The sequence below is a fragment of the Glandiceps talaboti genome, chromosome 2 (assembly GCF_964340395.1).
Source record: "Glandiceps talaboti chromosome 2, keGlaTala1.1, whole genome shotgun sequence".
Taxonomy (NCBI): Eukaryota; Metazoa; Hemichordata; class Enteropneusta; family Spengelidae; genus Glandiceps; species Glandiceps talaboti.
Window position 1 is genome coordinate 11950144 of NC_135550.1, and position 24697 is coordinate 11974840.

Sequence of the window (24697 nt, forward strand, 5' to 3'; positions counted from 1 at the left end):
TAATGACTTTAGGCCAGAAAAAAGAAAAAAAGAATTGTTTCTGGCACACATCACTTAAATACCCTCGCGTCAGTCTTCTTTCTTCTTCTTTTTTTTCCTGTTTGTCCAGTCCATACAGTCTGCAGATCCAGGGGAAAAACACAAAAATAACCCTCCCTACTTCAGTGAAGACAACTGCAGAGTGAATCATGAACAAGCAAATGACATCTGCCCCCACATACACACTTGTTCTAAAGTACTAAATAAAAAGAACAGTAACTGCCATAATTAGTAGATTGAGTGACAGGTTTGTTGAGAATAAAAAAAAAAGAAAAAATTCTCATTTTCGCACCACTTTAGACAAACTGTCCTGACCAGAAACAATTTTTGGTTTGTTTTGGCCTTATAGGTAAAGAAAGAAATAGCCAGGAGCTATAATTAAGTTTATCTGTACAGCATATGTTACACATGATTAGAAGTATGCAGGATTAATAGACCTTCAATCTATGTGTCAGTTATTTTAACCAGTCTATTGTTATGTCCCCCATGACAAATGAAGTATTATGAGTCATAAAATACACAGACAGTCACTCTGAGAGGATGGTAGCGTCCTACATCTATAAACACTGTTGATTCTCTCCAAAGTACAGGCACTGCACTGTGTTGTAATGCCATCAGAATAATAATATGCAAATCACCTATGTGATGTCACCACAACAATAGGGGGCTGATGACAATTTCAATAGCACGTCAGTCTGTTACAAGTTCCATGTGGCAGTGACATACAGCCCAAACTTAACTGAATCTGACTGCTGTATCACGACATGCAATGTTGTTTCTTCTCCGGTGTTGCTTTTGGCAACAAGAGAGGCCACTGCCAAGAGGTCATCAGTATGGTGTAGGAGGCAGAGGAGATGATTCTGATTCAGAATTATCAGACTCTGTAGACGGTATGTACGTTATATCAACTGACCAATGCATTTTTATGATATATACAGCATGAATTCTCACAATAGAGCACGGCTTTTGTATGAAACTGTCAATGTTATATTGATGATGGTAATCAACATAGGCATTAATTTCACCATATATCTTCGAAAAATAGTCATTAGCCCTTCTCAGAAAAACACTCTGATATTTACCGTTAAAACCTGTGGGATTCTCAGAAAATATATGATAATTTGATCAAACTCACAGGCACTGAACTAATATGCGAAGGGAAAAAAAAACATGAATAGGAAGAAAATTATCCCAGGGTCATAAACCATGCTCAGATAAAGATGAACGTGTAAACATTGTGTTAAAAAGGTAATTACTGAACTCATTACCTAGAACCAGTCATGTATTTTTTTAATCAATATTACTAGAACGGGAAAAGTGTATGAATGCAGGATGTTCAGGTATGAAACACAGCATTATATGAGTTATAGATGAAAGTAGAACATACACAATGAACTTACCTGTATGGGTACTTGAACTCACATCTTCCCTAGGGATCTGGATTACTATCAATGCTAATTAATGTAAACTGGTTGTAATTACATGTAGATCGCTGTAAGATAAGTGCATCAATCACTCACACCTTTGCTCGTAGATGCCAAGAATTTTCTAACTGTAATTTTGATAAGAGCTGGAGACTTTAATTATGTCATTCAAAGTATGTACATATTTTGATAATTGACATTCAGAATATAAGTAATGTAAAAATATGTTTAATTTATGAAAGATGATGCGATAACAAGATATCAGTACTGTCCAGGGGTGTATAATCTCCTAGTGCTGACAGCAAACATCATTTTTTACAAAGACATAAGCTGTAGGGCTGATTATAGCAGATGATTTCCAAACACAGCAAGCTGTCACCTTTAGAAATATGTCGTAGTCTTAAAGGGGGTTAATAAACTGTCACCTTTATAAGTATATTGTGGCATACTAAGGTGTCAGCTTTATTCAGGGTCTTCGGAAATGTTGTTGAAAAACGGGGGCAACATTGGTGAGAAGTGTTCTAGGATAGCAACATGTGGTGATACTGTTAGGTCCTGGGAGAGAGCTTTAAATGTCACGTCACATGTCACAATGATGCCATCATTGTCATGATGACAAAAAGACTGAGTGACTTGATCTGACAACAGTTGGCTTTACGGCACTACAACAAAAGATAAAGTTGGCCGTGCATGTCACATGGATGCAGCCGGCTACAGTAACAGTAATTACCACATGTAACACTGTAATCTAAATACCAAGCTGTGTCAAATCATCATAGAGTCGTCATCATTTTTCAGTGAATACATAAATACAATACACCCCTAAATGCTTATAAAGCAAATAAACAAACCTGTTTCAGAGTATTGTTATTAATAGACATACTGCGTCACTCACTAAATGTCACTTATGTTGTACTGGTTGTGGTACCAAATGCTGAACTGAGTGAACTACATTTTCCAAATCTTGAACTCTTTTGTGTGTTTCACTAATCCTGATAGTGGCATGTTTCCGTAATCCTCAACATAATGACATGTTTCCCTAATTCTCAACATAATGGCATGCTTTCCCTAATTCTCAACATAATGGCATGTTTCCCTAATCTTCAACATAGTTGTATGTGTCCTAATTTTAAACATAGTGGTATGTTTTCCCTCATCCTAAACATAGTGGTATGTTTTCCCTCATCCTAAACATAGTGGTATGTTTTCCCTCATCCTAAACATAGTGGTATGTTTTCCAAATCCTGAACACATTTGTGTGTTTCCCTAATCCTGAACATAGTGGTATATTTCCCTAGTCCTCAACATAGTTTTATGTTTACCTAATCCTTAAAACATAAGGATATACCAATATGTTTTCCTAAACCAGAACATATGGTATTTGTTTCCCTAAACCAGAACATATGGTATTTGTTTCCCTAATCTTCAATATAATTTTATGTTTTCCTAATCCGTAAAACATAGTGGTATGTTTCCTAATCCTGAACATAGAGTATGTTTCCCTAATCCTGAACATAGGGTATGTTTCCTTAATCCTGAACATACCGATATGTTTTCCTATCCTTAAAACATAAGGATTATGTTTCCCTAATCCTGAACATAGGGTACATGTATGTTTCCCTAATCCTGAACATAGGGTGTGTTTCCCTAATCCTGAACATAGGAAATGTTTCCCTAATCCTGAACATAGGGTGTGTTTCCCTAGTCCTAAACATTGTAGTATGTTTCCCTAATCCTAAACCCAGTCTGAGGGTTATAGTATTGATATACACCTGTACTCCTAATTTACATTTTTCTGAGTGGTTTGAAAATATCTGCATTGTTACATCTTCCTGGAAATGAAACGAAAGCCTATCAAAACATTAGACATTCAATACCATTCAGTTTTCATGGGTAGTAGTGATAACAGTGCCACGTTCATCTTCTGTTTTACAAAGGTGGGATTTTTTAATGATCCAAAGTACATTAACCATATTTAAGAAACTGTCACAGGCATAATACTAGTAAAGTTAATAAAAAATTTAATGGATATTTTATGAGTTGTGGTACTGAAAATTGTGTCTTGTCATGTGTCGTGTATCTATTAATTTCATGATCTATCATTCAGAGGGTACCAGCATGCCTATTACGTCGATGGTTTGCTAACTGAATCAGATTTGCCCTTTACTTCACATTGTTTCTGAGTCAATTAACAGGGAGATAATAATAAAATTCAATATATTCTCTTTTTTCTTGCCTTGAAGTCTACCATATCGTACCTCTCTGTTGTTAATATGAAAGTTGTGATGTGTTCACAGTCATCTAGTCAGTATCTCAGTAATGGCGTACTTATCATGACAAACAAAGTACAATAGAAGTATGTTGACCAATAACATCTAGTTGTTTGTTAGGCGACAAAGAGTTCTAGACTAGTTACCTGTGATTACCAATAACATATTACCTGTTCAGGTCAACAGGTTATGACAAATGTCCATATTTCTAGCTTTACTCCTCTGCCTTTACACTCTTAATCATATAAACAAGAAGTTAGAAGAACTATGACTTACTGGCATGATGAACATATTGAAGAATAATGTGACAGACTAAATATCATATTTTTTACAACACATACACACATCATGTAAAAATGTCAATTTGATGTACATTTTGTATCTGAAGAGGTTCTTATGTCAGTGAGTCTGAAAATGTTACTGGTGAAAATAATACTGCAAAATGTAGTGTTATTCTATACAAATATATATATCACCACGATATTATTTATTAATATTATCATATTCAGCTCATGACAAATTGCAAAAAAAACCTCCAACAACTCTTTTTAGAGTTAATTTTTCAAACATCAGCAGCTATGTATTTGGTGCTTATTAAATACTAATATCAGATAATATTAATATCGTGGCGATATATTTTTTTGCAATTTGTCATGAGCTGAAAATGTTCAAGATTTTCCATGCCAGTGTATGTACATGTACAGTAAGACGTGTTTTGAGTAAATGACACCCTCCATAATAAATTAATATAGGGTTCTCAGACATCAAGATTTTATGTCAATGGTGAATGCATGTATTATTAGCACTCACAGAAATTTAATTTTATTATAAATTTTTTTTTCAATCCAGGACTGAGAATGAAGCACAATGAATTTCAAAAGTTATAGCACACAAAAATTTCAATCTGTGGAATTTGTTATTCTGAATCGTAGATCAGGGCAGAGTGATCAAAAGCTCACTGCTGTTTTACTAATTTGAACTGCTTCTGCATTTTAGCCTGTGCCCAATTCATTTTATCTATTGAGCTATACATTTTGGTCAACAAACTCTACCAATATGAAAAATGTGAAAGATGTCCATTAAATGTAATATGAAACTTTTCGTCAACACTGAAAATGATTGATGATAGGGCATTTGATTTTGCTAGAACAAAATATACTGCTTATCTGCAGAATTTTGTTTTATTTTTTTTCTTAACAAGTTGTTAATATGTATTACAAAAATATAAACATATGCTCAATATTAAAATATAAAATATAAAAGAGTTAACATTACTAAGGTTTCATTTTGTTTAGTGTATCTGATATGCATGCTTATTAATGTGCATGATTGTTTTTGTTACTGATAAAAAAAATTTGATATTTGAACGTTATCTTCACTGGTAGAAAATTTATTTCTGAAAGTACGGTTCAATGACTTGTTTCCACCAACAGTCTTCGTGTTCACCGTATCTATTATTTTCTCTGACCATATGTGTATTGATAAAGACCAAACTTTCTAATAATACTGCATTATTCAGAATCACATGTGATGGGTTTACTTTCCATTCAAAACTGTATATGTCATATTGGTTTTTGTTGGCTTTGCCAGAATTGCTGGCAGTAAGTTCTGTGACAAAACATTGCTTGCTACCATACTCTCCATTGTCACAATGATTTCCCTGTAAATACAAAAAATGAAAAGTAGATGGTGTTGACACATTGCGTGGCCTTATAGTTGTCAAGTAGTTACCGGTACGTGAATTTATTTTAGATGATTCACAACTTATTACAAGGTAGACTTGCATCTCTATTCAATTTGAAATCAAATAATGCAGTCCTCAGGTCCTGGCATAAAGACTAATATAACTTTCACCTTTTATTACTGCTACCTGTAAATACAAAAATAGAATTTTGGTACTGTTGACATAGTGGGTGGCCTTTAAGTTAGTACCGGTACACAAGTTCAAAATGACGAGATGGAAGTCTGAGTTACATATCTGAAAAAAAATAATTTGCTCGGAACATTCAGAGATTCTCTTCAAGTACAACAGTCTTTAAGTCGCAACATAAAGACTACCTTTTGCCAACTGAAACTGATCGATAGTTAAAGTATGGGTCCATGTCAGTTTAATAGATTTAATAAGATATTTTTGGTGCCAACAGCTGTTATTTTAGCCAAGGGCAAAATAACTGATGTTCCCCCCAAAAAGTGTCAAGGTGACATGTTCTATTATAAAGTTATATAAACCACACATTTGAGAGGTTAGGAATCTTCCCCAGTTGCTGTTGTCCAGCAGCATCGTGCTATGCCTTAATATTTGTATTTGTTATCATATCGGTGACAAAATGAATTTAAAAATTTCATGTCTCACAAATCACTTCATATTAGTAGCATAGTGGTTTAATAATAGTTTTATTTCGAGAGCAAGCTCATAAACAAAATAAATTGCACGAACAACATAAAAACAGACACAAAAAGACTAATTTACAGTACACATTTAAAAACATTCAATAAAGAATCTTCTCCAAAATTTACTATTAAAAATGACAAAATCTGACAACGATGCAGCAATCAAAATATTATTACTCGCTTTAAGTCTAAAATAAAATTTAGATTTCAGAATACGCTGCTTACTTTCAAAAGTCATAATGAAACTACGAACAAACATGTTAGAAATACTAACACGCCTCTTGATACCAAGTAAAATTCTAAAAGCATTATTGTACGCAACTCGTACATCATTAAAACACTTACTGGTATAAACACTCCAAATATGCGAACAATACATTGACGAACAATACGCTTGAAATAAAATACATTTAACAGAATATGAACAATTCCAAAAATTACGAATAAGAGTGTTAGCCTTGGCATAAAATGATCTCATTTGACGTCTGATATCGTCATTGTCATTACCGTCAGAATTAAAAATAACACCTAAATACGAATGCTTGTTTACAAATGGGAGCACTGTATTGTTAAGCTTCACCTGAGGAATGTTCGAAATATTACATCTTGGTGGCATGATAGACAAGCATTTAGTCTTCTTGGGATTGAAAATAATATCGTGCTTCATAGCATATTTACAACACGTTTTTACAAGACTGTTGAGACATTTAACTGACGGACATATCAAAACAATATCATCAGCATACACGAGATGGTTAAGACATTTACCTCCAAGGTGACAGCCAATCTTAGTCCCAGTAAGCGAGCTACTTAAACTATCGATATACACTGTAAAAAGACGAGGCGATAGAATGCCACCTTGTCTAACACCATTACTTATAGGAAATTGCTCAGACAAGACGGATCCCCATCTGATACAAAATCGTTGATGCCGATACCAATAAACTAAAATTCTGACGATGAAAATAGGTACATTTCTGTCAAGCAATTTACGAAAAAGTGTCCAGTGGTTCACTCGATCAAAAGCCTTAGTGGCATCTAAAAAACACAGAAACACAGGCGTATTGTGACGGTTATAAAAGTCAATAATTTCTTTAAGTAAAAAGACACACATGTCGGTAGAGTGTCTTTCTTTAAACCCAAATTGGTAATCAGTGGTGCTAAGAGAATTATCACATTTACTGAGTATCATAATTTCATATAGTTTCGAGATGACGGTAGCAATGGCTATAGGACGGTAATTACTTGCGTCGGTGACATCACCAGTTTTGTTTTTAACAATAGGCACCAAAATAGTGTCCAACATACGAGACGGTAAATAACCATGAACGTGAGCAGCTGTAAACAAACATGAAAGCAAGATATGAAGGCGACCATTAGCATATTTAATTTGTTCAGCGGCAATACCATCTGGCCCTACTGCTTTCCCATTGGCCAAACTGTTCACACATTTACAAATATCGTCTGGTGTGACAATCATGCTATCAGAGAAGGTGATATCAGATATACCATTCCGAACATAACGTTCGTTACTGTTGTTGGCCACAGATGACAAAAGACTGGCAAAATGATCACGCCACATATCTGCAATGTTATGGTGACCATTACAGCCGCCTACAGATGACGATAAGGGAGAAGACTTTTTGTTTCTACTGACAGTCTTCCAAAACTGATTGCTGTTACCATTAGAGAGGTTTCTAGTCAGAGCATCAGCTTTCATTTTATTCTCATTGACTCTACATGCCTTTAAAGCATATTTAAACTTAGCGCGTGTTTTTCTCATAATTTCAAAAATGGGACCTTGGCGGGGACTACCATTATCCCTCCATAAAATAAATGCATCACGAGCAATGGAATGAAACTCTTTAACATGATCATTCCATCCTGGAATTTGCTTTTTAGGGTTCTTAGAGTTGTTAGACCTCTTTACAGAAATACTATCAGACGCTGCAGACGACAAAGCATTAATAATATCATCATAAAGTTTATCAATAGACATCAAATGTGAGGGATCCTGACACGTTGTGTCACGACAAGTAAATGCCCCTCCATTCAAACTCAAATCTTTGAAATTCTGTTCTGTACAATTATAATAATTCTGTAAAGAGATATTATCCACACATGACCAGTTAATCTTGTTAAGAGATGTGCTACTATGATGTGGAGACTGAAAGTCATACTTCTGGAGGGAATCCAGGTTACAAGCTACACTTAATGGAAAGTGATCAGAACCAATAAATGTATGTGAAATATAAATGTCAATAATACAACTATGTGCAGCCGGAGTAGAAACGCAATGGTCAAGCCATGACGTCGAGAGATGAGCTTCACTCAAGTAAGTAAAGTTCTGTAGGTTGTCCGTACCAAGACGAGAGACGTCAGAACAGATGAAATTATTGTCATTACAGAAAGTAAACATTTCTTGTCCGAAGTCGGAGTTGATATCAGCATTCCAATCACCTATGACCATGACACTGTTTGTATCGGTTTCATCTATGAAATGACGAATTTTCTGCAAATACTCTTGAAATTCATGGTAATTTTCTCTATTCTGAGTAGGCATATATACATTTAAAACATACAATTTGCCATCGGAATGACTTATCTCAAAGCCTATAAGACGACTGTCATTACATCGTTTGATATTTACGGAAGAGAGGGACTTCCTCCAAAGTACGGCTACACCTCCAAATGGTCTGCCAAGACGAATACCGGAAGCATCGTCCATAGCCGTTTCACCAACAGCATAGAAATCGTTACTAATGTGTGACAACAAACTAAGCTCTGACTCAGAGAGCCAGTGCTCTTGCAAAAGACATACGTCACTGGTTTGACACATTTCCCTTACAGTATCCATAGACGATTTAATACCACGACAGTTGTATGAGGTAATATTTAAAGTCATTACAAATGTTAATTACTTCCTAGCAGCATAGAATTTTCTCACCAGAATACCAGATGGCCAGACATTAGGGCTCAGGATCTTTTTGCAAGTGCCAGAGCTCGTAATAATTCTGAATGACGAGTAAGAATCATATTTCGCTTTTAATGGGACAATTTCAATGTCATGAAAGCATAGTTTGTTAAGATGTCTCGTTATGTCTTCAGCCGTTGTATGTGGAGAAAGACGACTTACAAATAACTCGGCAGGAGGAAAGGTATTCACGGCTCTCAGTGATGACATTTGTGTGTTGTTTCCAGTAATAACAGACCTCAGTCTAACAGCAGACTTTTTCACTTTTCGGCGACGTTCACCTACAGTCGTATAATCCTGAGTACTGGACGATGAAGGCAGACGAGTCGGTGCATTGAAAGTTACACCCTGACTTATACCAATCACTCTACTTGGAGACGTCGACGATTTATCACATTCAAATGATTTTGCATTACTTCTTGTGACATCACTATAGGATCGCTGGAAAAGTTCTTTCACAATTGTGTCCTCTTCAGACGGATCATTATCATTTTCCGCCAGATCTGATATAGCAGTAGTTGGGCGAGCAAAAGAATTGTTGACAGTATCGTTGCTATTAGCAATACTATTGTTTTCGTTCTTCAGCTCATTATTCACCACCTGTTGCATTAGCGATTCTTTCACCGCATTCATTTCTTGTCGCAAAGATGCAAATTCAGCCTTCAGGTTTTCGCGTTCATCTGGACATCTACTTCCCTTTAACTGGGACACCTCATGTTGCAATACTCTAATTTCCTTGATTAGTACAGAGACATCGATATGTGAAATATCAATAGCTGGCAAGCGTGATAGATCAAACGCAACAAAACAAGGTACTTCAGTTTCATCAAGTTCATGTAATAAAGTTAGCATATCTTGAATGTTGTTATTTCGTTTGTTCTGTCCTTGGCGGCGAATGAGACGAGATCTATCAGCATTGCACGACTCAAACAGCAGTCTCTTAGCTTGTTCGACCTCTTTATCTTCATACGTATCAACACATAGTTTAATAATCATGTCACTAGGCAAAATATCAATTTTGTTCCATAGAAAACATAACAGTTCATTTACAATAATGGGCCTGTCAGTTTCACTTCGTGTTGACTCAGCTTTCTTAAACTTCTTATTAGTAGCACTTTGCTTCTTCTCATTTTGTCTACCACTAGTAGCTGGGCTAGGGAAACGTGTTTCTTCACATCTGGGGCAAAGATCGAGATCACCCTGGCATAAGGACACATTCTCTAAAGACCCACAATCAGAACAGCGCATCTTGACAATGGCAAGACAACAGTCCACTTATGAATTGCAAATTACGAACCAAGAAATTTTGGGAACGGTTTTCCAGCTCTATTGTTCGTTTGGTCAAAGTTTCACTGGCAGTATACAAAGCACCTACCATTTACAGAAGTACTACAGTCATCAGATAATAAAATCCAGCAACGGAGAAGCAAAAATTATATGAAACGTATAGACAGCCACGACGAACGTCCGACATGTGCGAGTATGCTAATTCCTTATCGAAAGAAAGCCAGAACGTCTAGCAGCAAGACTAACGCCTACGTTGATAAAGAACACGTATTGACAAAAAAAAAGAAGGACTATAGATCTATTAAATGATAGAATAGTGCTGAGTGTGAGACCAGTCAAGCAATGTATATATATATATAAATTTTATGCACACTTTACCAAACAACAGGGAGAAGTAGAAATAAAGCGGCGTTATATCATGTACTATTTGAATGGTTTACTGGAGAGATGTACATGCGGTTATATTGTGAACACCAACAGTTTCATAGTGATGGCTAGCAAGTTTATACATAAATTGATCACATCAGAACTGTCCTGGTCACGCGAAACGTCCTGAAATTTATGTTCATGGTTTATATTTATATAAGATTTTAGAGATACATCTACCGTTCTTTTATTATAAATAACCTCTTTTTACATCCAGACATTGAAGAGACACAAGCTGAATTTATGGGTTTTTTTATAGTCAAGTGAAAATACTTAAATAAAACTACTTTTAAGTGCAATGTTAATGCGATTGTATGTCTTCTATGTCTTTTGGCAATATTAGAACAGTTGATTACATAGTATGGATTTCCTCGACATTTTTCGATACGTATGATAAATTACGTCATCGGATTTTTTATGGGTTATATTAATACCAGGTGTGAGTTCAGTCAATGCTTCAGTAAGTAGAATACTGCGAGTACCTTTTAATTATACAGCGAAAAGCATACCCAAATACGTATAAACTCATCGTGTGTCCCTTTAATTCACTGACACATAATACCTCTATATGGATGTATGAAATAACAATTACAGTTTCATATTACCTAGAGTATGTCTGTCTGTGCACACTAATTGATGAGAACTTACTTTCACCTTTCATTTTCTGTTCTTTTTCATGACTTTTTGAGAGGTGTGACCTTATCCATTAATCATTAAGTCATTCAGTTTTACATAATCAAACTATAATTATAATAATAATATATTTTAGTATCAAATAATTGCAGTGTCAAATTAACTCATACTGCAATAAAAATTATGTCATTGACATTAAAAATACGGATTTGTGAATTATGTTTAGAAGAGATTGAAGACGAATATAATTTCAGACTTGAATGCCATTGATATCTGTAGCCATACAAATACGTCCAATGACCAAATAACTGATATACGATCAACAGAGAGGAAAGGCACTTAGTCGAGCTGGATGGATGATTTGAAAGCATCGAGTGATCCAGCTTATAACTACGCTATCTTCAAGATTGTTCGAGTCTATTATTTGTCCTTGGAAAGAATGAGTTTTTTGAGAATGACTGTATTACAGTTTGGTATCTGATAGCAACGAGATTTGTAGCATATTTTCCCATAGGGTTTGTGCTGGTGAATTCCTCAAATTTCCTTGGTTTTATTGATCTTTTTTGGTCTCTGTGGTATGAGGTTTAGGTGTCAGCATGGATACCCGGTGACAGGTTCTCAGCAATCTTATATAGTAGTAGGAGACTGAGTTCCCTTTTTTGCAATCATGTAGAGGTTTGATATGTTGTGTTGTTGGACCATTTTATTGATACTGCGTGGTTCTCTGCTTTTGTAGTTGTTGGATAATGAATCTATCCACTTGTCATTGGATGTGTTCTAGTTTATCGATATTTGATTGTGTAAATGGGTCCCATATTGCAGCAGTGCCATATTCCAGAATTGAACGTATAAGTGATATGTATACCATTTTCGTACAGGTTGGGGTTACAGTGTTTGAGATTTCTTATCAGGAAACCTAGTATCCAAATTTATCTTGAAAGATGTACAAGAGAGTTTTTCCATCCCATATTAAATTCTAAAAAAATAAATAAATAAAAAGAATATGAGAGAAAGTAAAATTTGTGAGGTACTGTGTTGCGGAATCTTTGAAGAAGTTTACAAAGCTGTGGCTTTAAGAACAGAATTTTATATGGACGCTTGATTATACTTGATAAGTTGAGGAGCGTCCAATTCAACAACATTTTGCAACCTGTTACACTGTTTTCTATTTTCATTCAATTATGTAATGTCATATCGTCCTAAAGAAGACAATAAACAAAGTGTGTTATGAAATTAAAATGTCAAGCTGAGTCACAAGTACCAGTTTAGAGTAACATCCTGCAATTTAAAAAAAAAAAAATTCTCTTTTCCAAAGGCATTATATTTTTGTGTTTATTTTGATCTTCACATTGTTTGATTTGTATTTTCTAGTCTAATTAGTAATATTAATACATATTTTGTAACCAGTGAAAGGCCTCCAGAGAATAGTTACTGTTATTGTCTACTTGTAATCCTGAGAAAATTGCAAAAATGCATTAAAGAGTATTCACTGTGTCCTATATCCAGATTAGTATATTAACCCTTACAGTGCCATGTCTGCATATATGCATGCAGTCTCTCTTCTGTATTCCCAGGCCACATCCACATACATGCAGACATGTTTACTCATTTGCCATAAGCCCAATTTTCACCTCTTCACCTCATATCTGGGTAAATTGATATTCATTTCATTTTGACGACATGTTTATAATGTGTGGATAAAGAAAATGAGGATTGACGATATTTTATTATTCCTTTCAAATTAAAGTTGATATAATTTGTAGAGTAGGTAAGATCCTCCTCTGTAGAGGAAAAAGTCCTTGGCCTAGGGAGTCTTTTGCATGAAAAGTCTATGGATGGCATCTTACACAAGGGTACACATAGAAGGGGATATGTTTAAACAGTGCCAGATAATTGATTTCATGTACAGTGTAAGCATACAACTGTATGCGTCAAGAATATCAAGGAATAAAAGAATATCAGAGAAAGTGAACAGAAATCACAGCTACAGTAGATATATGGAATACATAGTGTATATCATGAAAAATTCATAGAGGCAGTTTAGCAACATGATTGCACAGTCAGAATTGTCACAAGAAGGTTTGTATTGTGTGAACTGTGATATGATATTGTCCCAAACTACAATATTGATGAATTCTCAGCTTGTAAACTTTTACTGAAATTACCGGTAGTGAAATGTTGGATTTTGTAATGACAGTGAGGGCTTTGATATTAGATGATGTCTTCAACTCTAGTGAATTTTTAATTCATGACCTATGATATACTGTACTACAATGTATGTGAAATTGTTTTGAGGTTTGATAAAAGTCAACAAGTTCTTAGCGTTAAAACTTTTTCAACCTCACAGAGGAAGTTTTCTTCAGGGTAAAAAGATGTACATCTGAGTTCTAAAAAGCAAGTAGAATCTTTTGTCTGTAATAATATAAACCTCTGGAAATTGTGATGGTTTTCACAGATAAAGATGTAGAACATCGTATTGTAGATGTTAATTCTGTATTGGTGGTTGCTATGTTTTCACAGGTAAAGATGTAGAACTTGGCATTATAGATGTTAGATTTGTATTGGTGGTTGCTATATTTTCACAGGTAAAGATGTAGAACTTGGCATTATAGATGTTAGCTTTGTATTGGTGGTTGCTATGTTTTCACAGGTAAAGATGTAGAACTTGGCATTATAGATGTTAGATTTGTATTGGTGGTTGCTATGTTTTCACAGGTAAAGATGTAGAACTTGGCAATGTAGATGTTAACTTCATATTAATGGTTGCTATGTTTTCACAGGTAAAGATGTAGAACTTGGCATTGTAGATGTTAATTCTGTATTGGTGGTTGCTATGTTTTCACAGGTAAAGATGTAGAACTTGGCATTGTAGATGTTAACTTCATATTAATGGTGGCTATGTTTTCACAGGTAAAAATGTAGAACTTGGCATTGTAGATGTTAATTCTGTATTGGTGGTTGCTATGTGTTCACAGGTAAAGATGTAGAACTTGGCATTGTAGATGTTAACTTCATATTAATGGTGGCTATGTTTTCACAGGTAAAGATGTAGAACTTGGTATTGTAGATGTTAACTTTGTATTGGTGGTTGCTATGTTTTCACAGGTAAAGATGTAGAACTTGGCATTGTAGATGTTAATTCTGTATTGGTGGTTGCTATGTTTTCACAGGTAAAGATGTAGAACTTGGCAATGTAGATGTTAGCTTTGTATTGGTGGTTGCTATGTTTTCACAGGTAAAGATGTAGAACATGGTATTGTAGATGTTAACTGTATATTGGTGGTTGCTATATTTTCACAGGTAAAGATGTAGAACTTGGCCTTTATAGGTAATATTTTTTCATTATTTTCTATGTTTTCACAGGTAAAGATGTAGAACATGGCGTTGTTGATGTGATGAGTGGAGAGGAGTCTGATCTAGACAGTCACCATGCCGATGCAGGTTTTCAAATCAGTCATTTTGAGAATGAAGGTTATGAGAGTGCCCAAGCAAGCCAGGCCCCATCAATGGTTGGTGATGAAGACCTGGGCAGTCTACCAGCACTAGCCTATGGTGAAGCAGCTACAGCAGTAGCTCCTGTAAGTAATACTGTCCATTCTGCCACTTTATGTATAGGGAATTTCTTTTTTTTTTCTTTTTTTAAAACACATTTCAAAGAGATTTAAATTTGTGAAAGCAATTGCCTTTCCTAAGGGAAAATAGTTTTTTTGGAAATTGAGTTTTCAGTTTTATTTCTATGATAGAGGTGAATCCATAGTTGGTTTACAAACTATTTGTATACAAACTTTCTTTTGATGGTTTCTTTATTTTAGCACACCTGAACTGATTTAGTACTACTATAGGCATGGTGATCACTATGGTGATATAATGTTAAATGGGTTCATTTTCATAATGACATTCTCTTTTCTTTGACAGGAGGGTTTTGCAGCCCAAACTTTTGAAACAGGAGCTCCAGAGTTGATATCAAAGTGTGGAGAACTTGAAGTTACATTTGCATACAATGGCCAGCTGAAAAAAATGACAGTAACACTACATAAGGCGAGAGATCTACCATCCAAAGAAAGGGGAGGGGCATCCAATGTACAAGTAAGGATGGTGTTACTGCCAGCAAAGAAACAACGTTGCAGAACCAAGATCAAACAGGGTGAGAATCCCGAATGGAAAGAATCATTCCGTTTCTCCAGACTCCCTCCCCACGAGTTGGCCAATACTGGACTTCGATTCCGACTGTACGGAACGGAACGGATGAGAAAGGAAAGGTTAATTGGAGAGTGTGTGGTCAAGTTCTCTGCCTTGAGTACTAACGCAGTACAGAAAATATGGTTACAACTGGAGCCTAGAAGCAATCTATCAGTAAGTTTAATGTATTCGTCATATTTGTCAGTGTCTGTTTCTGTTTGCAGAAAATCTACTGTAGAATCCGTAGCCTAATGTAGTATAATTCTTCAGAAATAACAATCGTAAAGTTTTGCTGTTAATGCTTTGGTCAAGAAGACACCATCCCATTCTCAGTTAAAATCCAGAGAGAAAAAAGAGCAGGGGTCACCATGAAAATTTTGGAAAAAATGAGGTGAAAATGATATTAAAATTAAACCAATTGAAAATCTAAAATGGCCACCTCATACTGTAGGAAAATAAAAGATTTTTTGATTTTTTTTGTTTGAAAATAAGCTCATGAACCCAAAAATTTCTTTTATTATTTCAAAAGACCGGGTGAAAGCTTTCACATGGTAAAGTTTGGAGATTTGAATAACTTTGAAAAATTATCAAGGAATTGAGGGTGATCAGATATTAGGAAAGGCCTAGAGGATTTGTTACTTTGTTCAGAGAGAACACTGTAGAAAGTGTCTGATCATATATTGTTTAGTGATTTAAGAAAATGACAAATACTTTACCCATGATTTCAAATTACGGTTATTAAATGTTATTCCCCAATATTTTTCTATGTTCAGCCAATGAATGACTTATAGAGACTTTCTGACTACTCGTCTAGCGACTCATAGTGATAAAACCCCTTAGGTCATGAGTATTTTCCTTGGCTGAAAGAAGAAAAATATTGGAGAATAGCATAATATACCAAAGCCAGTAATATCAAAGAAAAATTGGGGAAAGTAATGGCAATTTTGAATGTTTTGACTCATATTTCGAACACAGCATAACCAGTGATGTAGACACACGTTGTCATGACATAGACGCGCGTTGTCATGACGTAGAACAACCAGGGTATAAATTCCATATTTTTTTGTGCATGGTATAATCATGATTATCACTACAATTACAGGGAGGAGGTGGTTCAGCCCATAGTAGTACGGCTGATCTAACACGAAGTGACAGTGGTTCATCTACACATTCTTTACAACATGGCGGTATTCCTGAGTTATTAGTAGGACTGTCTTACAATTCGACAACAGGAAGACTAGCAGTAGAAGTCATCAAAGGCAGTCATTTCAGAAATATGGCTACCACCAGACCACCCGGTAAGCTATACAACAGTTATCGTTATTACTTCTCTTAGAAAATGCATGTCATAAAACTTATTATCATTTCACATATAGAAAGACACAGGTAAGGTGAATAACTTTAGCCAGTTTAATACAATGAAGCATCTATCCTTCAATGCCAAAATTTTCCCCATGTTCAACTGTAAGCAAACACTACCAATTGTACAAAGCTATACTAGCAACGCCTGTACTATGATCATCTCATGAGAGTTGCCAGCCAAAATTGACTGCTCATACAGAAAAGAACAGTTTACTGTAGAAGTAACGAATGTAGAATGCAAAGACTGCTATGCATCACATTTCTTCAAACGTATGCTTTAATGAAAGCTTGGAATTTGGCCAATTAAATGAAATGATGAATAAACTGAAGACAGGCTGAAAGTTACTGTAGGTCAAGTAAACTTTCATTTAAAGGGCTATGGTTCAATCCATGGTCATCATATTAGTGTCATCTTTATAAGGATTACATGGAATCATTCTTTTTATTGAACACCTACTTTTTCTATAGTGCTGCCTAGCAACCGTTTTTCATAACTAGATTTGAATCCTAATCCAAAATAGGCCTTTAAATACATACCTTGATATAAGCTTAGATTTGTTCTTTTCCTTTTGATTTGAACTTTAACCTCAATGGATTTTCACCAAGACATTAACTTTCACATCATAAGTTGATATAATTTATTAGCTTTCTGCTTTTGCTACATAACATATAAGCTTGCCAACAATAATTCAAATTATGACTGGCCATTGATTTAAATAATGATACAGAGATGTATTTGATGGGGAATGATGTTTAGATGTCTATCAAGTTATTACACAGCTTTGTCAGAATATAGTGTTTTTTGAAGAAAAAAAATCAGAATCACCAAATTTTAATATAGCATACACCAGTTCTGTCAATTGAAAACGTCATGTTTGTTTGTCGGAGATGATGTTTACAAGATCCTGAGCTTAGTGTAGCCCTCAATGTCACTTACGTTTTTCATCATCATTAACTTTAGGCCCAGACAGAGGATATTAACCTTTTCAATAATATGCTTTGAAGGCTTTCATCTTACACCTACAAGCTAAATATACAAAAACATATTGTATTGCGCACAAACTGTGACAAGTTCTATACTCTGCCATCCGTTTAAAAATTATCAATTTAGAAAAAAACTATGAATGCATTAATATAAAACATTACAGCTTAAAAATAAGGCTATATACATGTATGCATACAGTCTCTCAGATGAACTGTAAATAATATTATAGCACTGCATGCACATATCACACATATCTGCTGTATGATGATATACATACACCAACACTGCATGTGCACCATAGATAATGCCAGCTGGGCATAATACCTCTACTTCTTTTTTGTTTCTTTTCTCATCTCTCTACTCTTTATTGCATCTGTGTCTTCTCTATGCCGTGACTGTTGGTGTCAAGTTAAAACTGTAGGTGTAGAACTCTGTTGTGTCAATGTCCATATCATTGTGTATGCAGTGATCAGCTGTAGTATCTATATCCTGCTTCATATCATCCTCTTGTGCATGTCTCTTACATCAACTCATTGAGGTGAGAACATCACAACACTCTCACTGTTTTTAGATTTTCTCTTTTGTGGGCATGTCTCTTGGCTGCATATATATATAGCTGTAGTAGACACAGTAGGATGTGTACCTCTCTGCTTTATGCTTGTAATTACCACATTTGTAGGAAATAGGAAAACATAGAAGAAAAAAATAATAGATGGCTTTTTTTTTGGAATTCTTATTAAAATTACATGAATATTTTTGTCGTTGTAGAATTTAATTATAATGACCCGTACCTATATCTTTTTTAGCATGCCTGCAAAATTGAAAACCTAAAAATAAAAAAAATAATAAAAACACTTTCTGACGTTTTTATGGGAGTTAGGAATTGATTGGAATTTTAATTGTTGAATTCTTCAGATACCTTTGTCAAAATTGCACTGATGGCGTCATCCGGCTTTGAAATGACACGTAGCAAGACATCTGTACGCCGAGGTCAACCCAATCCAACCTTTAAAGAAACATTCATCTTCCAAGTAGCCCAGTTTCAACTACCCGATGTGACGGTGATGTTTTCAGTGTACAACAAGAGAAGTATGAAGAAGAAAGAAATGTTCGGTTGGTTTTCAATGGGACTCAATAATAGCAGTGAGGAGGAGCTGGCTCACTGGAACGAAATGAGAGAGTCAAAGGGGCACCAGGTCTGTCGCTGGCATGTACTTTTGGAATCTTAGAAACATTAGGAAGTCAACTATAGATAACCAACTCTGTTGTTGTCTTCATGATAATAAAAAAAAACAGGTTTAATAACATAAAACACCTCAGATACAATAGAACAAAGGTCAGGGGTCAATTCGAACATTATTTGATAGATATGATTCTATTAGCTATTGGATATTAGATTCTGGCTCTTCTATCCAATAGCCTACTCCCCCCTGCTAGAACTTAATGTTCCGATAAAACCTGTCTGAAGTGAAGGCAATACGGTCCTTGTAGAAAACCTTATCTACAGACAAGACTATCACAGACTTCCAACCAGAAATCGATCATCATTTCAGCTGTAGACATAGATATCAGTTTACATGTCTGTGAAGTACTTTAACATGTTACCCTACTTCACGTCTATGATTTCAGCTGCTGACATCACTCCAAACTTGATGAGTTTATCGCGTAATAATTCCCTGATATCATGACATTCCCCCACCCCCACCCCACCAGCCATGTTTCTCACATCTTGATAAATCTGTAGCAGTTATTCTTTAGCCATTTATACGCTAAAAAAGTTTGGAGAGAATCATTTGCAGGCAATCTAAAATATTTGTTGAAATTGTGCAATAAAGAACGGGAGCTTGTGATTTTCTATAAAATACGGTCCATAGAACTGATTCTGACAAAAGTATTACCTAAAGATCATATATATATATTATAGATAGATAAATAAACATGTTGTCTCCATAAATTGTCAGTGAAGAGGTGTGTAAAAGCAATCAGTGGAATGATGTCACCATTTTAGCAATGAATCAATTGTGTGTCTTGTCATTTCATTTCTGAGTGGCTGTACAGCAAAATGTGTCAATCAAAAAGCTGAATTCGTTGTAACCACATCTGCAATAAGAACTGTGCACAAGCATCAGTGTAGACATAGTAATTTATCTAATCAATTGTGTGAACCAAGAATGATGAATATCCTGACTTATTGTCTGTTCAACTTCAGATCATTGGTTTGAATTATGAACCAAGAATGTGAATATTTGTTGTCTGTATTGAAATCATTGGTTTGAATTATGAACCAAGAATGTGAATATTTGTTGTCTGTATTGAAATCATTGGTTTGAATTATGAACCAAGAATGTGAATATTTGTTGTCTGTATTCAAATCATTGGTTTGAATTATGAACCAAGAATGTGAATATTTGTTGTCTGTATTCAAATCATTGGTTTGAATTATGAACCAAGAATGTGAATATCTGTTGTCTGTATTCAAATCATTGGTTTGAATTATGAACCAAGAATGTGAATATTTGTTGTCTGTATTCAAATCATTGGTTTGAATTATGAACCAAGAATGTGAATATTTGTTGTCTGTATTCAAATCATTGGTTTGAATTATGAACCAAGAATGTGAATATTTGTTGTCTGTATTCAAATCATTGGTTTGAATTATGAACCAAGAATGTGAATATTTGTTGTCTGTATTCAAATCATTGGTTTGAATTATGAACCAAGAATGCGATTATTTGTTGTCTGTATTCAAATCAGTGGTTTTAACTATGTACCAAAAATGTGAATATTTGTTTACCAAATTCAAAATAATTCAATGTTAAACTAAGAATATGAATATTTGTCAACAGGTGTTCAAATCAGTGGTTTGAATTATGGACCTATAGCTAGAATGTGATTATTTGTGTCAAATCAGTGGTTTGAATTATGGACCTATAGCTAGAATGTGATTATTTGTGTCAAATCAGTGGTTTGAATTATGGACCTATAGCTAGAATGTGATTATTTGTGTCAAATCAATGGTTTAAAACAACCAAGAATGTGAAAAATTTTCTGTTACAGTTCAAATCAGTGGTTTGAACCACGAGTCAAACATGTATCTATCTATGTATGAAATGTGAATATATATGTTTACAGAATTCAAATGATTGAATTTAACCATGAATATCTGTCATCTATTAAAATCATTGGTTTGCACCATGATCCATATCATTTATTGTGTATTCAGATCAATGATTTAAAGCATGAACCAAGAATGTAAATACAATGTATTTGTTGCATGTATTCAAATCAGTGGTTTGAATTTTAACCCAAGAAATTCTTCCATTGAATTCAAATCGTGTTTTGGAATATGAACCAAGAACATGAATAGCTGTGTAATGAATTCAGACTAATTCAATGTTGTATGAAAAATTTGAATCAGTGGTTTGAAACATGAACCAAGAATGTGAATATTTGTCAACTGAATTCAAATCAGTGGCTTGAAACATGAACCAAGAATGTAATTATTTTGATGTGTCAATTCAAATCAGTGGTTTGAGACTCAAACCATGAATGTGAATATTTATTTGTTAGCTGATTTTAAATCATTGATTTGAACCATGAACTAAGAGTGTAAATATTTGTTATCTGGTTTTTTTTTCTCAATACTATGTAATGTTCAGCTAAGAAAAAATTGTTTATTACCTGCTTTTTAAACATATCCTTTTGAAATTTGAATTTTATTCCAGTATGTTTCATTTCTCTCGCACAGTTTAACTATCTTCTGTAATTTGATGATATGATACCTAATTTTGTACCAAATATAGTAAATATTAATTATTACTATACCATGTGCAAGTCATGTTGTAGTATAAAAATAAAAACTTGAGAGTATGAAATAACAGTTCGGTGGAAGAGTCTGAAAACTTGCTCCCTTGTCATGATCAGAGTATCGTACATCAATACCATTTGTTTCTTAGTAACACAACAAATTAAGACACCAAGTCGGATTTACAGTGATAATTTTCACAGCTGTAGTCACACTTGAACTAAAATGTGACAATTTTACATTATGCAACCTTCTTGTTTTTTTCTCAGAGGTTCATAAACTTGGCTTGCACATGGTATAGTTATAGTCATTCTCCAACTTGCCTTAGTCTGAAAGATTCAATTGTTGTTGGTGCTCCTATCAACACGACAAGTAGCTAAACACCGAAGGAGTGTACACAACAACAAATCTTTCTCTAAATTGTCCCTCTGTCAGGAAATACTGGTGACAGTAGAGTCTGTCTCAACAGTTTCTTTGCCACATGTAGTAAAATCAATCTTTTCCTTCGGCTCAACAAAGACAAATATTGGAAAATACTTTCTGTAAAAAGTTTATATCATTCCACCATTCCGTAAGTGTCACCTCTAAGTTGTATCAATTAAAGGTATGCTGTGACGGGGCGCCCTCACACGAGTCAACCCCTGTGCATGTGAGTGAAATCTTCGTAATGAAAAACTAGGTTGACTAGTGAGGGCGGAGCGACACAACATATCTTACAGTCTACTCTGTTTTGTTAATTCCGTTGTATGTTATTTACTGCATTATTTCAACAGATTATGATTTTGTAGGTGTAGCCTACTTTTTGATGTTTTGTGCTTCTTACAAGCTCACCACCTCTATCATAGTTACAAGTTACATGTATTGTACGGTACTTAAAGTAGTATGCAATTTTTTTAACTGAAATTAATTTGGGAGTTTAGTGTACGTTTCTTTGTACATGTATTTATTGTAAATGACAAACACATGTCGTGTAGCAGGTTAAGTTATTGAACAGTTCATTCAATTTCATTCAAGTTGTAGAATTATTTCAAGAATATTCACCCATCATTATTTCAACCGATTTATTCCCAACGGTCACAATCCCGAGTAAATTTGAAAAAAAAAAATTTTGGTAACTTTATCATATGTCGCTATTTTAATATTCGCTGTTTGTATTTCAACAATTATTACATATTTCTAGCTTTAGTTGGTTTCTAGTCTGTGTTCATCAAGATTTGATCATAGGACATCGTTAAAAGTGCTTGCAGCTAAGACGAGAGGTAGATATATACAAACAATGGGTAATTCATGACACCATTGCTTGTAACTGTATCATGTATTGAAATTCAGAAAAACAGAAATTCAGAAATTCAGAAATTCAAAATCCATGTAGTATAACACATATGAAAAGGGCACACTTTATTAAAGATGTTAGGTAGTGGTGTTGAGATGGTAAATTTTCGGAGAGATGAACAAATCTCTCTAGATATTGTTTGCTCGCAATCTATGCAATTTATTTGTTGTTTTGTTTTGTTTACTGCATTCATAGTTTTATAAACTATGTATTTATCTCTTTCTGGACATCTTATTTATTTCTGTTTAAAACTTTGGAGCAGTCATCCACTATATTACCTACAGACATGAGATTATGATTACAGAAAAATTGAAATGTCATCTAGGTACCGTAGGAGAAGCAAACATAGAAAACAAATAGAATTAAGGCTGTGAATATATCACACCGAGGTATGTCTAGACTGCCATATGATTAAAGGTGCATTGTCTGTAACTGGGGTCCATATTTTTGGCTAAAATCGCTGGACGAAAAACAGGTACATAATACACTTCTTTAGAAGTCAGTTTGAGTTTTACACAATCTGATAGATGTGGTTAGGTATACACGAAGATGCTTAGTAAGCAAGGCTGTCGAGTCTTTAATTTTTTGGTAACTAAAAAATTATGTCATAATGTTATTTATATCATATCTGAGACTAAGTTCTACCAGATGACAAATATGATTCAATGTGTTGGAGTGATATAAGGGATATTGCAATACAAAACAAGAGGTATCACCAAACACCACAATGTTACAGACTGTGCCCCTTTAATATTAAGAGTTACCCTGCCATACACGGAATGATGTAGCATCTAGATGATTATCGATAATGGCATGTCATGTATAACAAGTCATCTCATAGTCAAGCTACTGCTGCTGCTGCTACTACTGGAGATATAACCTCAATTTCTTACCTTGGAAATGAACTGAGGAGATGAAGTGGAGTGTATTAAATTTCTTGTATTGACTGTCAAATTGTTAAAAGACAAGTTTTTAGCAGTTTCCAGTAGTCTTATAAATTGTCATCTTCTCTATATCGTGGTAAAGTGGATATCAATAAAATATCTTATGAGCAATGAACTTAGACCGTTCAGTAATTCTTTACATGTGTGTTGGTCGTTGTTTGTTTGTGTTTGTGTCTGTGTATGTATGTATGTATGTATGTATGTATGTATGTATGTATGTATGTATGTATGTATGTATGTATGTATGTGTGTCTGTCAGCATGTGTGTGTGGGGGGGTGGATTCCTGGTGATCACTAAACATATCATTTACATGTTTTGTATACAGTTCATTGTTCTATTCCAAAACAAAATTAAAGAATGCGCCAAAACCTGTAAAGTATACTCTGTGTGTGTGTGTGTGTGTGTGTGTGTGCACGCATGGGCATGCATACATGTGTGCATTGTTTGTCACCAGACAGTGTTTGTGTTTTGACTTTCAATATCTCAACTAATATTGTAAAAGGCCTCATCATCCATTTCCTAATATTCTGTACAGTAGTCAGTACATTACCACATGACATTTATTATTTACCATTTTGGAATATTCGAAACAAAGTGAAGTCTTTTCTTTTTCAAAGTGATTACTGAATGGATATATTTTATAA

The 24697-nt window shown here is 34.6% G+C and overlaps 1 protein-coding gene across 2 annotated transcripts in view; it reads left to right on the forward strand.

The window, feature by feature from the left end:
* The window catches only part of LOC144449410 (synaptotagmin-14-like), a 48189-nt gene extending 24029 nt beyond the window's left edge, over nucleotides 1-24160 (forward strand). Inside the window, exons 4-7 of one of the 2 annotated variants that reach the window (XM_078139942.1) lie at nucleotides 14808-15022; nucleotides 15360-15797; nucleotides 16726-16921; nucleotides 18886-24160. In XM_078139942.1, coding sequence (XP_077996068.1) covers nucleotides 14808-15022; nucleotides 15360-15797; nucleotides 16726-16921; nucleotides 18886-19199 — 1163 coding nt within the window. In that variant the 3' untranslated portion in view covers nucleotides 19200-24160. The remainder of the gene's footprint in view (nucleotides 1-14807; nucleotides 15023-15359; nucleotides 15798-16725; nucleotides 16922-18885) is intronic. The other variant, XM_078139951.1, reaches the window with a different exon arrangement.
* Nucleotides 24161-24697: the final 537 nt, after the last annotated feature.